This window comes from Macrobrachium nipponense, chromosome 1 (assembly GCF_015104395.2).
Source record: "Macrobrachium nipponense isolate FS-2020 chromosome 1, ASM1510439v2, whole genome shotgun sequence".
Classification (NCBI taxonomy): domain Eukaryota; kingdom Metazoa; phylum Arthropoda; class Malacostraca; order Decapoda; family Palaemonidae; genus Macrobrachium; species Macrobrachium nipponense.
Window position 1 is genome coordinate 65821904 of NC_087200.1, and position 15316 is coordinate 65837219.

Below are 15316 nucleotides of genomic sequence, written 5' to 3' on the forward strand. Positions count from 1 at the left end.
TACTTTGATAACAGTTCCTGGTTGCTGTTTTCAGCGATGCCGCCGCAGTTTCCTGACATCTAAGCTGAAGATACGTTCTCCAAGGAAGGAAGAAATCGTGGCCGTACAATGTTGCCCGACTTTGTTTTTTGCTTTTCCTTCCCTGCTCACATCTGAGAGTTTGCAATCATGTCTGAGTGAAACATTGTTTATCCAAGGGGACTTTAACAGCAATTTCCTAGAGCAGCCAATGTCTGTTTCCAGTACAATCTTGTCTGAATGAAATGGATGATTGTCCCAGACCCTTACGACCATCATCAAATGAGCAACATCCTCTGAAGGCCATGTTTATCCATGGGTAGTTTGGCATTATACAGGTAGGAAACTAATTTAGTTTAATTGTTCCTACTCAACTTTGTTGTTTCTACACATAAATCCTCACGTTTTTACACAGAAAAGTATACTCCCATACCAGCTGTCACCTTGTACATGCAGGAGTTGCCAAATCTCACAGATTCCTTGTTTTATAATCTTTGATTGTGTTAACCGGTTATCAACTGGCACTTGGAAAGTTATCCTATTGTCAAGACCTCAGGTTCATTAGCTAAGAAAAATACAAATTGGTATTTTCATAGTATGAAGACATAGACCATGGCCACGAGAAGATAAACCCTAGGCCCTATGGAAGGTGACGTGTCTGAGGAACAGCTTCGGCTGACCTTGTCTGATCAAAACCGTTCCTGACATCATGTCTAAGGCCGCTTCAGCCATCCTCTCCTGACTGAGTCTGTTCCTGACATATGAGGGATGACCCCCGGCTTGGCTGGGACCACTTCCCTCATAGCAACTTTTTTTATGGCAGCGTCATACAGCTGTCCTTTGGTACCTGTACAATGTTGTCTTCTCTTTCCACAGATTGTCCATGGCCTTCATCTACTGTCGATTCTTCGGTTGTCAGATTGGTTTGAATGTATTCTGCCCTTTCTGGTTCCCTCAATCTCTCTTGATCACTTAGTTGTAATGTTGGCTTGAGTCTTTTGAAGTCTTTGTTTCAAGTGTTCAAGACTTGACTTCTTATTCATTTATGGGGTACACTGGAAACCAAGAGTGTGCCAGGTAGAAACATCAGAGCTAGGATCAAGCCCCTCCTTGTTTTCAAGTTACCCTATCGTTCTGGAATCGGGCAGCCAATGGCCATTGTACAACCCAAATTTTGCAAGATTTGAAAGGTGCCAGTGATTTCTTTGATCCTTTTGGATCATAGAAACCTGGAAAGCATCCCTTTCAAATAAGGCGATTTGACTGCTCTCCGACTGAATGTGGTAGCGTGGGTGTGCGGTCTTTGACCGGTTTTCACCCGATATACGCATGCGTGGGCAGGTCTCACAAGATTCCTTGCTTTTTCATCTACAATTTAACTAGATCCAGCTAGGCGCTAGAAAAATTATCTTATTGTTAAGACCTTAGGTTTGTAGCTATGAAAAATACAAATTGTCTTAGAAATTTTGTCATTTTACAATAACTGGTCTTGGTTAGTAGATGTCCGTTAATATATTAAATTCCCTAAGAGTTCCTACCACCTCCTGCAAGTTCATTCTGGCTGGTTGAAGTTTCCTTCCAGTAAAGTTAAAGGTTATAGTACTGTATGAGTACGTTGTGGCAATTGAACAACCTGGTGCTCGATTTCTACAATGGTCCCTCTCTTGTAGAAAAGGTGACAGATATTTAGAAATTAGTCATAGATATTTTGTTTCCTGACCCATTACAACAGCTTTGGTTCAAGATGGACGTAAGCTGTGTTTGCAGTCATCAAGGAGTCAGACTTTATTCCTTCTTTGGGTTGAGGGATGAGTATTGCTGAATACTTACCCATCAATCCTACTGCAAGTTTCTCTGCTTCATTTCTGGGCATACTTCGTACCTCTTCAGAGCAGACGGCTCTATGCCTAACTCATGTATGGCTCCAGCCTCTCCACAAGTTTTTCATTTGACTCTTCACCTTGGCTTCAACTAGGGCACCTTCATTCAGAGTATGTCTCCTGATGTTTAAGTCTCTCTAGGACAGACAGACTTCTTGTTTTTGGTTGCAGCCTGAGTTACATGTTCCAAAGAAGTCCGATCTCTCGCCCAAGCAAGAATAGTATCTGCAAGGCTAACAGATTAAAACAGCAAGGTTGTCCTTGTCGCGGCAGGGGCAACCAGCTCAGCAGTTCTTCATGGGCAGTTTCCCCTTCACCCACTTCATGTAGATTGAAGGGATTCTGGTCTTTGACAAGTTTCCACATTCCTTTCCATCCTTTCTCAGAGGTGAGAGGACTTAACCTAATAGTTACATGACAAATATCTCCTTGGAGTGTTGTTACGCATTTCCCGTCTGGAGATACTTCGTGCCTAAAATGCCTGTCATGCCACTGGGCAATAAGGCAGTATCACAGCAGAGCTGTGAATAGTCACTCACATTCTTTTGGCCCATCACCTTACAATGACTGCACGCACTGATCCAATTTTCCGTTTATCACTGCTGGGGTCATCCCTTTACCCTGTTGGCAGAGGTGAGGATAATGCTAGAAATAGGATCCTGACAAGTCATAGACAACCATACCCTAGGCTTCCACTGTTGCCTTCTCGTTGTAGAGGCTGCTTGGGGATGAAGACTGGTAATTGATGTGTTTTCTTTAAATGAGTTTGTGCTTTGGACTCGTTCAAGATAGAACTACTTGTTGTGTTCCCCCAATCTGCTCTTTGGTGAGGTAGTCATTGAGTTTATGCCAGAGGAACACTGACCAAAGTAATCTGCTTCATGGAGTACAACGGAGATATTAGCCAATCAGTGACGACTATTGGAAAGGATTCTTTGTAATCGTTTGCAGCACCTCACCCCCATAAATATGACAAAAAGTTCCATGAAATTTTTAGAAAGTCATGTTTGACTTGCAATAAAAATTAGTGGATGATAAGAACAGTGATGACATTTGAATCATCTTAAAAATGAATAGTGCTGTCAGTGTACCTCACACAGTGCACTATAGGCATTACCCCATGATACAGGCATCTATTGAGAACCTTGTCCAATTATGTGCATATATCAGGTATTTTCGTATAAATGGATTATTGCCTTCGGAAATAGAAATATCACAAATATAATGTAGTTAAAGGGTTTGAAAGACATTCTTAAAACTATAACCACTGTCATAAAATTGGTGGAAAATAAAAAAAATCATTTTACTAATTACCTGTTGATTTATTTCAATTCTGAGGATCCAGAATGATTTTACATGCATGCCCACCAATAAGCTGCTGGAAAGCATATTCATGCTGCGTCATCGCTAGTTCATGAGATATAACTGGATCAACGGTGACAAGGCCATCCGCAATTAGTTGTTCACACACACTCCAAGTATGAAAAATCCTGCAAGACAGAAAATTTACAATATAGTTTTCCTTGAAAGAATAAAACTTAAGCTCTGCTTGTTCATCTAAGTCCTTATAATAATAAAAAAAACATATTTAGTGAAAACTTACAAAACCACACAAAATTCAGTACAATATAAATACTATACTGAATTTGTAATCAGAGTAATGAATGGGTTGGAAGAATAAGAACTGAAACTGCAGGCTTATTTAATGTTTACTCTTCTATAACTGAATGTACATCTACTAATACTAAGTAATAAGGATGCATATTACAATTATGAGCTGGTGAATGTGATATCTGTAAAGGTTACCCAAAAGAGACAATATAGATTTCATGACCTATTATAACAAAAAATTTGGTTACAGCCGTGTCATTGTACAATCTTGCAATACCTAACATTCAAAAACGAGTTACAGTACTTCCTGATGAGCAAAACTATTTCATTTAAGAACTACTTTTGCATATACCATCAGGGACAGATCGTATGAACTTAACTGAATTATGATAAATAGAATCATAAATACAGTATATTTGGTGATCCAGTGTGCAAAATAATTTAAATATGAAACAAAAGGCAAGTCAGAGAATGGGGAGAAAACCCCACATACACATCTACATTCACATGCCAGAATATGCTGAATTTACTTTAAACCGTTAGTCATGTTCTTAATTGAACCAGCCATACGTATTTTTAGACTACACAGTCTAAAACCAGCACTTGTCAGACAAGGTTACTTGATAGCTGAGTTGAGTTGAATATAGAATTTAGGTCAAAGGCCAAGCACTGGGACCTATGAGGTCATTCAGCGCTGAAATGGAAATTGACAGTAAAAGGTGTAACAGGAGAAAACGCTCGCAGTTGCACTATGAATCAAGCATTAGTTGAGGGTGGAAAGTAAGATGAAAAAAGAGAATATGAAAGGAGGTACAGTAAAAGGAACAAAAGTGGTTGCAGCTAGGGGCTGAAGGCACGCTGCAAAGAACCTCACGTAATTCCTACAGTGCACCGCATGAGGTGCACTGACAGCGCTATGGGGGTTACTTGATAGCATGTAGCCTTGAGATAAAAAATATAAATAGAGTTGTAAAAATGAATGATAAATGGAATTACCATAATTTTTCACTATCAAAGAAAGGTGCTCAACAAACTGCTCTTGTAATTAGTTTAATGTAAACATAAAGGGCTCTGCACAGTAAAAGTACACATAAGCGTTAGGCTCTGTACAGTAACAGTACATATATGTAAGAGTTAAAGAAATATTGTTTGACAGGATAATGCTTAAAATTCTGACTTTCATGTGAAATAATCTAAAGCAGGGGTGTCAAACTCATCCTTTCGAGGGCCAATTATGCACTTTGATATGGTCTCGAGGGCCATCAAAGATTTGTTAATTACTTATTCTTTATTCCTTATGACTCATTTATTAAGATTTGCAATAAAAGAGCCTTATTGCCAGCAATCATATGAAATAATTTAATAAATTATTGTCATATGAATGAACAGTAAACCTTATTATGTCTCGTTTTAACAGTTTAGTAACTTCAGTTAAATTATCCTCAGTTCTAACAGTTATAGTAGCTCGAGATGAAAAATCTCTTGGCCCGTCGGCCATGAATTTGACACCCCTGACCTAAAGAGTAAACTTCAAAAGGAAACTTTGAAAATATGAAAAAGAAAGAATGGATAAGACTAAGTTTTTTTTTTTTTTTACTGCAATTTGAAGGACCTATATCAAATGTATTAAATGTGGAAGATTTGGTGATGATATCTTTCAAGTTGAACAATAATATATATCAATTGTAAGTACTAGATGTAAACTTTGATTACATGCGAGATAATCATCTGTTTAAAAATAAAGTATAGTTATGCCAACAATACTTTTCATTTATTAATGAATGATATGCCATATTGTTGAACTGCTAATAGCAAGGAGATTTTGGCCATATTGTTGAACTACTAATAGGATTTCTTTTACTGTACCTCCGTTCCTATTATCTATCTTCTATGCTACTGTCCACCCTCTCCTAACCCCTCATTCATAGTGCAACTGCTTTGAGGTTTTCCTCCTAAACACCTTTCAAACCTTTCATCGTCATTTTTCATTCCAGCACTAAATGGCTTTAGCTGCCCCAGTGCTTGGCATTATGCCTAAAATTTACAAATCAAATCAATCAGAATTAAAACTGCTAATAAGTGAACATAGAGAAACAAAGAATTGTAATTGCAAATATATTACAAGTGGCTTACCATGCCTCAATCAGAAATGTATATTCTGTGCAGTGAAGCATTAATGCTAGAAACCCCACTCACAACTGGTCAAAGAGATCCACTATGATCATTGAAAGATTGGTCGATACCATAATCTTATTGATAATAGATTGGAAGAGCCTGAATTGAGTACAGATGTATATATCCACTTTGATTAAGGAAAAAAAAAAAAAAAGTGTGCTTTTTTATGCTTACAAATAATGTCTCTCAGGGTATACATCTGGGCAATATTGTGGAAAACTAATTCTCCCTCGACGGGACATTCCTTCTACCTACTAATATCAGAAAATCCCTATACAAGCAACCACATGCAGTACACAAACAGCCATATCTCCGTGTGATGACACCACAAATTAATATCCTGCCCCAAGGATGAGACGCTCTTAAGATAGTCATTGAGATTAAGCCAAAGGACTATTGACCAATGTAATCAGCTACCTGGCTGACATGTAGTCCTGCAGCCTGGACCATTGAGATACAACGAACGAGATACTGACTGTAACCCCTACTGGTATTTAGGAGTAGACTTGTGAACTGTGAAACTGGCCGTCTGCCGAAAATATATGGGTGGCTTACTTAACAAGCACCACTAATTGCTTGTTAGATTTTGGGTCTAGATCCAGTATTTGAGATACCAGAAGAAACTAATATATAATATATCTGCAGACAACTTATTATAGAATTGACCAGTGACAGACATTCTGGAGGGTGGGTTCCCCCTGACAGACGCACTGAAAAGGGGGCCGGGTTGTTAATTGGATCTAGATCTAACTTGGGAGATACCAAGTAAAATTTACACTACAATAGCACTGCACATCCTAGAATGCTGTGATGGTAACGACAAGCATTTTAGTGGGTGATTAACCCTTGACAGACGCCCCACAACGAGTGGGGAGGGGGAGACAGGATCTGGATCCAACATTGGAGATACCAGGTAAAATTTGCACTACAAAAGCACTTCATATCCTAGAATGCTCTGATGGTAATGCCAGACATTTTAGTGGTTGGTTTTCACCTGACAGACACCCTAACAGGTGGGGCAGGGGGAAGGGCAAATCCTGATAATTGATGTCTAGAGTAGAATAGTAGGCTACTACTGACCCGTATATACATTATCGTGATATATATAACAAACATTTTTATCCTTTCTATATCCTTTGTATTTATTTAATACAAATATTATTTATTTGTTTCATATAAATCACAGTCATCTGTAGGCCCATGTAATAATTCGATCATATTATTTTGTCAAGCAAGCAACTGACATCAATTATAGTACTCTCTCTAGCTTTGTTTACGATGTAGTGGTGGCTGGAATATTGGCACTGTAAAGTAGCATGTAAGTTCTTATCTTTATTAGAGTTATTGCTGTAAAATATCTATGTACACAACATTTGCTAAATGGAGTAATACGCACGCATTAAATACATAGTAATACATATGTAATATATACGCTATAGTCAGAGTACAGATCATGATAATTGCACTATAGCCTACTCGGTATGTTTTATCGAAGCAAGACTACTTTCTTTTGGTTTCAACTGACTTTCATACTAATGAAATCATGGGTACATTTTTGTATTATCAGTTTTAGGAATGAATATTGTTGTTACTATAGTCGATTTCTTTTCGGCTGGTGTAAAATTCGTCAGATATAATACACCTGGCTGAGAAAGGACACAGAGGATCTCTGTTTTTTAAACAATCTCTCCACTCCAAGTTATTTCGAACATTTCCATTCTCTCGAGATTATGAATAAATATAAGAGGAAACAAGACCAAAAAATAATGATAATCACCTGGCATTAATGTAAAGAAAACAAGAGAAATGAAAAATTAGTGCAATTGTGAATTTTTTTTATGGTTAATGTTTAATGAGTAAGTGTCTAGCGAATTGTTATGGTTTAGTGAGTAAGCGTTTATTGAATGTTTATAAGTGTCTGATGAATGTTTAGTTTAGGGTTTAATGACTATTTAATGTGTCAGTATTCAGTGAATGTTTACTGAATCTTTAGGGTTTAGCGAATGTTATTGAATGCTTATTGTGTAAGTATTCAGTGAAAGTTTTGTCTTTAGTGTTTTAGTGAATGTTAAGTGAACGTTTAGTAAATGTTAGTGTTTAGTGAATATTTAGTGTAAGTATTCAGTGAGTGTTAAGGGTTTAGTTAATGTTTAGTGTGTAAGTATTCAGTGAATGTTTAGTGAGTGTTTAGGTTCAGTTAAAGTTTTGTGATTGTTTGTGTGTGGCGAATGTTTACTAAGTATTCAGTGAGTGTTTAGAGAATGTTTTGTGAATGTTAGTGTTTAAGCAAATGTTTTGTGTGTAAGCGTTTATTGAGTTTTTAATGGGTGGATGTTCATTCACTGTTTAGTATTTAATAAGTATTTAGGGTTAGGTAGGCATTTAGTATTTAATGAGTGCTTAGGGTTTAGTGAATGTTTAGTGTTTAATTAATATTTAGGATTTAGTGAATGTTTAGTAAATGTTTACCGAGTGTATTGATCTGTACGCTATCACCAAGTATCCAGTACCATATATATTCAGGGAAGAAAATTTAAACTCAACTAAAACTGATACTTACGGACAAATTGAGGCGAAAATTGCACGCAATTTGATGTTTAAAGCCAGCTGGGTGTGTTATTATTAATATTTGACCCAATTTCACAGAGAAAAATTACCTTACGAAGACAGGCCTAAGCACTCCAACCATTGTGGTCAAGGCCTAAGCATCTGCTCTTGGATCTAAATGGTTCCTATGTAAATTACAGGACTTTCTTTGCATACAGTAGCGAAGCACTAACTAAACAGTAATGTAGTACAATCACTAAACGCTAACATTCACAATGCACTTACACTCAGTAAGCACTCAACTTACATTCACAACACACACACACACTCAACATGCACTCACACTCAATAACACTAAGCTCTGAATACCCAACACTCACTGCACTCACTATACACTAAATGCTCACTAAACACTTGAAACACTAAACTCGCTAAATAATGAGTATTTAGCGAGTTTAGAAACAGCTGATTGCTGACGTCCTGTACCGTAACTATCAAGCGTTTATTAAGAGCGTGGTTAAAATTGTTAAACCCTTCCGGTTCTCAATGGTGGCTTCCATAAGTAAAAAGGAAATACATTTTTGTTCATTTCTCATGCTCAGAGAATACTAGTAAATTATGCAGGTTAATTATACAATGAAGTAAAGTAATATGTGCAAGTTTTCAACCATACTTCGTTAATTTATGATAAAAGTTATCTCGAATTATATCTCTCCCAACAAATAATGGCAATGAAGATATCAATAATACTCAAATCAGCCGAGATTTTGAGAATGTAAACAATATTAAATGCAAATGATGCATGACGATGTTTATGGTATTCTGTAATACAGTAACGATATGATAATAGTAATACTGTTATTGGATGCAACAAGCAAAACAACCTTAATTTAAGTCATCATTATTACAAAGGATAGGTTATAATGTTTAAATTTTTGCAAAATTAATCAACTTTTCGCCAAAAAAACCATTTCGATTTTAAATTTAGAAGTCGTCCTATGCAACAGATGTGAGATAAATTCATGAAAATTTGCCATGATTTGTGGCCTCGCCTTATCTAAAGGTCGTCTTATACGCGGAAATATACGGTATATATATATATATATATATATATATCATATATATATATATATATATATATACGTATACGTATATATATACATATATATGTATATACATAATACATACATACATACACACACACACACATATATATATATATATATATATATTATATACTATGTATATATATATTATATATATATATATATTATATATATATATATATATATATATATAATATATAGATATATATCATATATATATTATATATATATATATATATATATATATATATATATATACATATATATATATATATATATATATATATATATATATATATATAATATATATTGTTACGTATATAGGGCCTTGAGAGAAGCTAGATACGTAACGGAAATAATTGAGGGATTTCAAGAGGGAATTGCTTGAACTTACCGTAAACTGATAGTTATTAATTTCTTTCTTTAGAGGAAGGGTCGCCAGAAACTCAGCTCATTACTTTTAAAAACTATTTATTTACAAAAAGGCCCGTGCTGGCCTGGAGAAAAGTTAAATGATATTGGCCCCCACGTTGGGCTTATAGTCTCATTCAATTCAAGCTGATTTTCATTCACTTGGGTTAATGCACACTTGCGGGCAGAGACGGCACGTGACTCATGGAATCTGGAAAAGAATCCCAGATTAAACGAGATAAAGAAAAAATTACTTCTTGCTTTGATTAATTAATTCTCTAATACTGGGAGAAGGAACTTTTAAGGTTTCACTGAAGTATGCAATGACTCCATTGGTCTGGGACGATCACACAAGGGGAAGCATGCGGCCATGAGGCAGTGAGAGGGAACAAAGGGATGAATTCCTTTTGTTGCTGGAAATTGAATTGGGAGAATGAGGATCAAAATGATAATTTGTTGGGAGAGACTGGCAATATGCTGTTCCACAAGACGTACCTGGATGTCGATGTTCAGTGTGGTGTACCTTGCAGAAAATGTGGCTCTTCGTAGAAAAGCATGGCGGCCCCTTGTCTGAGGCCTGGGTCATCGGCGCGCCACTCACACCCTGGGTAGGCCTAACAGGAAGGCAGGTAATTTGACCTCTGTCCAGATCACGTCTCGCAGCCGACTGAGAGCGATACTGGGTGGTTTTCGAATCACGGGGCTTCCAAAAACCGCCTCGAGCATTGCCTGAAAGGTGGTAAACACAACGCCAGCAAATTGGGAAGGAAAAATAGGTCTTATTGTAGAAGTCCCTAAAATCCATCTCGAAGCCTAGCTACTCTTGTGACTTGCCTCTCTTACCCTAAGCTTCCGTCAGACCGGAAATATCATTCCTACGACATACCACTCTCCCAACAACAGTAGCTTCAGGAGACGGCATGGCTGCTACTTTTATAATTAAATATAACTAACTAATCTGCTGGGAAGGCGAGGCGTTCTATAGACGTAGCAGCTCCCCCTGTTAAGAAGGCATTCACTCCCTTTCGGGCGTGAAGGTCTTGGCTTAAATAAGTTGATCGCCTCGACAACCCAGTTCTCCTACTCTAACTTGAAGTTTTTTGAGCAGCGATACGGCTGACTACAATGGCCTACCTAACTTATAGGCAAAGATGCTAAGGTACTAACTTAATGTAGGGATGTAATCTAGCCTAAGTAATAACTACGGGGGTGTCTGTGACGACAGTCTACTCTACCCCTAGATAAGGTTACTTGAAAATTCTACTTGCTACTAACCTAATGCCCTGGTACTAAATCATTAGCCTAACCTACTCAATACAGTTAAATGAAGACGCAATCATTCCAGAGTGTGGTACGCACAGCAGCAGTTCAGCGACGGAATTGTTAAAATACATAATGAGAGGTAATGATGCGTTGGGGATGATGAGTGGTTAATTACCAGGATGGAAATGCAATGAGGTAGTTATGACATTTACATGAGTGTTAGTTATCACAATTCTAGGGGTTAGAGGGTTAGTTCTACTGGCAGAGATCAGGCTGGCTACCTTCTCTGGGTAGGTGCCAGGATCACTCTGCAATTGAATGCGACCCTGTACCTCGGGCACAGGTGTCAAAGAGAGCATGTGGCTCTTTGGTTAGTGTGTTAATGATTGGTTAGGTCCCTTCTTCTTCTTCTTCTTCTTATTCCTCCAGGACCTGGCTATACTAGTCCTAGGAGTAGACGGAGGCACAGACTCTGGGGAAAGGCCAGAAACGCCGGCAGGAGCAGAGGCAGTGGTAGCCTGAAGGATTTCAGGAGAACACCCTACTTCGGTATCTGCAGCAAACCGTCGTAGAGGTGGAACCTACTGCAGGGGAGGCCCTCACTTCGGCTGCTGCGACAACCGTCGTGAGGGGAAAACTCCAGGCTGACTCCTGGTCGGGCAGTTCCTGGTTTTCCAGAGGAGGTACAAAGGTAAGGTCTGCCGGAGGTTCATCCTCGGGCGACAGAGGTAAGGATGAAGAAGAAGGAACTAGTGATTGGCCATGGGCTGTGGTAAGCTCCATGCCTGTTGGAGGATCTCCTGTAGGAGGATCCTTGATAAGGTTAGGCGCCGGCGCTAGCTCGGGGCCAGGCACAGAGGTCAAGTTCGGTGGTGGCTCTACGTCCAGGCTGGACGGAGCTTGGCACTGCCCAGTGCTGCCAAGTGGCACTGGCAGAGAGTTGAGGTTGACTGGACCTGTGACGGGTACCGAGGTGCAATACCTCTCAGCGTGCCCTTGGTTATGGGAGACAGAGGGTCCTGTCTCTTTTGGAAGGCTAAGCCTTGTGGGACTTGGACAGCGTCCGCTGCAACATAACTTGCTAGGGCATCTAGGCCAATTTGTGGAGTGCCCTATTACGTTACAGGTCTTGCAACGGAACTGTGAATGGTCAATCTCCCCCTGGTAACGGGGGAGACTGTTGGTGGATTGTGTACTTCCTAGAAGAAGTAGAGTTTCGGTGACTCCTTGCTTTGGAGTGAATTGACATGGGGTTAGGACCCTAGGCTTTTTGAATTGTGAGGGAGACTTCATGTCTTGCCCTAGGAGGAGGTCGTAACCTCATGGGATGTAGCTTGCAACTGCAAGAGTACATTCTTTGGAGAAGTGAGGTCTGGTGACCCTCAATTGGACGGTCGGAAGGATCAGTTTAATGTGATTGATACCTTCAATGGTGATCAATCGACGTCTATCAACGTTAGCCCCTCGGGGAATTCTGTCTTCCCGTATCAGGGAGACTTGAGCGCCAGAGTCGTCGTAGGCTCTGACGTGGCTTGGCTGATAATGACTTTGGAGGGGTGCGACGGTTATAGGGCCCTTAGCTGGGGGTCCTAGAGAAGAAGGATTAGTAATGGCCATTGCGACGGCAGGAATATTGTGGTTCGCGCACCCTCCGTAGTTGGCAGACATGTGACCCTTGCGGCCACAGTCTCGGCAGAATTGTTCCAGAACCTCTTCCGTGGCACTGGATGATAAGACGAGATGCCCCACAGGTTGCGAATCTGCGGAGTCACCAAGGCTGGCAGTGTGCTCTGGCACAGGTGAAGAGTCCTTCTCGGCAGTGATGTGACGTGGGGAGGTTAAGGGAACCTCCGTTGAATCACCCTCGGAAGCAATTTCGGGGTTAACTGGTGGGCTTACCTCTTCCAAAAGGGAGGAGGTAGGCGGTAAAAAGGTAAAAGGCTGGCAGGATGCGGCAGGAATTTCTATCTCCGGCACTGGATCAGGACAGGCTCACAAATAGAAAGGATGTCAGGCTGACCAGAGACGGCGGGACTAAGAGAGACAGGGGGTGCAGGCTGGAAGCTGGCAGAGTGGCTTGAGCTAGGATACTCTCCTTACGGGCCTTCTCCCGCTTGATGTCGAGTTCCTTCTCCTTGAGAGCGAGCTCAGCTTTCGCTCCTCTTCCCTTGCCTTCCTTTCTGCTTCTCTGGCTTGCTTTCCCTGCTGGCGCGCAGCAGCCTGCTGCGCCTTTATCCACTGGTCTAGTGCTGGTCCAGTGTAACCAGCCTCCTTGCCCAGAGTTATGAGGACTCGGAGCCTCTCGAGCTCTACGGCAAAGAAGTCGCGGGAAGCAGGGGAAGACATTTCCCTCAGGCTACAGTAGAGGCTCGGAAGAAAATGAAAATAATGGCCAGGAAAGGGTACTGAATGGAATAGGAGTGCCTACTGTGGAAAGTGGCACTCACTTGGAAATGGGTTCTGCAATGTGGTAATGAAAAGTGGAAAGACTGGGTGCTCGGTGGCACTTTGTGAATGGCACCTTCTGCTGAGGTGAAAAAATCGAATGAAGTGTGCGGCGTACGTCACACTTACGGGCGTTCCCAACTTGGGAGACGTTGGAATGGGCTACCTGTACGTCTGTACAGGAGCGCGGCACTTATGAGGAGGCGTTCCTTGGGTTGGTCCGAAGGATCACTGATCCTTGTACATGGACACACTAGTTACTTGGGCGTTCCGTAAGGACGGACACGCAGGTTTGTCAGCACTTAGGGCTGGTATTGCGGCACTTCTGGGAGGCGTTCCCTTGTTGAGTGTTCCGAAGGATCACTGACCCTTGTACACGGACACACTAATTATTTGGGCGTTCCGTAAGGACGGACACGCAGGTTTAATGGCTACCTGTACTCGGGCCTGTACAGGTGCAATGGCATTTATGGAGGCGTTCCTTGGAGCACTGGTATCGTGCTGGTGTGTCCCGGACACTACATGCAGTATACTTAAATATACTGAAGTGTAATGGCACTGCTCATGGCAGAGGTAATAGTGGAGGAGAGAAAGTAAAAGGTGGGAGTACTTCAGCCGCCAGTCGATGACAGTGGTCAAGAATTAGTAGCACTGTGAAATGGTAAGACCTGACGTGCACTGGTGGTGGCCAGTCCTAACCTGGTAACGACTTCCCTGTCTGGAAGTAATGAATTTGCGTGGCACACTGTGCGAATTGTGCTTGCGGTATACGCAAGTCTTTTGTGATAAAAAATGAACAAGACCACTCGGGCAACGACAGTAATGATAATTGAAAATCTCAGTCCCTCGCTGAAGTACTCGATAAATGAAATAAATAAATGCTTGCAAACTGCAATGGACACATGCGCGTACGTATCACGCTGTGTAAATGAAAGACACAAAGAGGACTAAAATAATGTTAATTCTGCATGCTATAATTAATGGTAAGATGTAGTACTCTTGGCTTCGTGAATACTGTGTTCTGGTTTTCTCGCTCTCTCTCTCTCTCTCTCTCTCTCTCGGAGAGGGTGAAAAATGATATATGAATGAACCCCCTCCCTTTATATTTGAATTGAACTAATGTTCGTTTAATATGACGCAACTTGCGTTAAATTATCTACTTACGTTAACGTTTTTTGTGAAAGAATTGCTTTTGATAACGTTTTATGAAAATGATAACGCGCTCGCGGTGAACGATGTTTACGTTAATGTTAGCGGCTTGCGCTTATGAAATGATTTGCGTTTCAATATGAATTTTACAAAGACGCGTTTTACGTTAACAATTCTTGTGATTTACTCTACTTGAGATTTACGTTAACTTTATGTAAGATTACTAGGTCCCTGTGAACAGTGAAATGACGGTAAGGATTTAAAACGATGTTAGCAAACAATTGTGAATGAGGCTACGTTAAGTGCGAAGTGAAATGAAACTTCGCTCAGCTAGCGAGTGAGTGAGCGATGCGAGGTGAAACACGTGAGGCGAGAAGAGCGGGTTAGCACCACGGTGTGCTAGCATTGATGGCGAATCAGCTGATTCTCTGTAAATGCGAAGGCAATTTACAACACAAAATACTACTTTCTTATTCAAGGCGAATTACGTTAATTTCTCTGGCAGGACGATAGATACTAGTACCGAGATCGATATTATTTACGTTAAAACTTCGAGACTTACGTTACTTTGCTTAAATTGTTTAGATAATGTTGAAAGAGAAAACAAACATGGCTGCCGCTGTGAATGAGACGAAGGCTGGTTGAGACCGCGCAGGCGCGAGAGAGCTCTAAGCTGAATTCAAGCTGAGAGGTAGCGGTTACCAACACTTG

The 15316-nt window shown here is 40.3% G+C and overlaps 1 protein-coding gene across 2 annotated transcripts in view; it reads right to left on the reverse strand.

The window, feature by feature from the left end:
* Positions 1 to 15316, reverse strand: part of LOC135219375 (L-threonine 3-dehydrogenase-like) — a 75884-nt gene that overhangs the window by 36307 nt on the left and 24261 nt on the right. For both annotated transcript variants that reach the window (XM_064256098.1, XM_064256097.1), the window contains exon 10: positions 3213 to 3388. In XM_064256098.1, the coding sequence (XP_064112168.1) occupies positions 3226 to 3388 (163 nt within the window). In that variant the 3' untranslated portion in view covers positions 3213 to 3225. The remainder of the gene's footprint in view (positions 1 to 3212; positions 3389 to 15316) is intronic.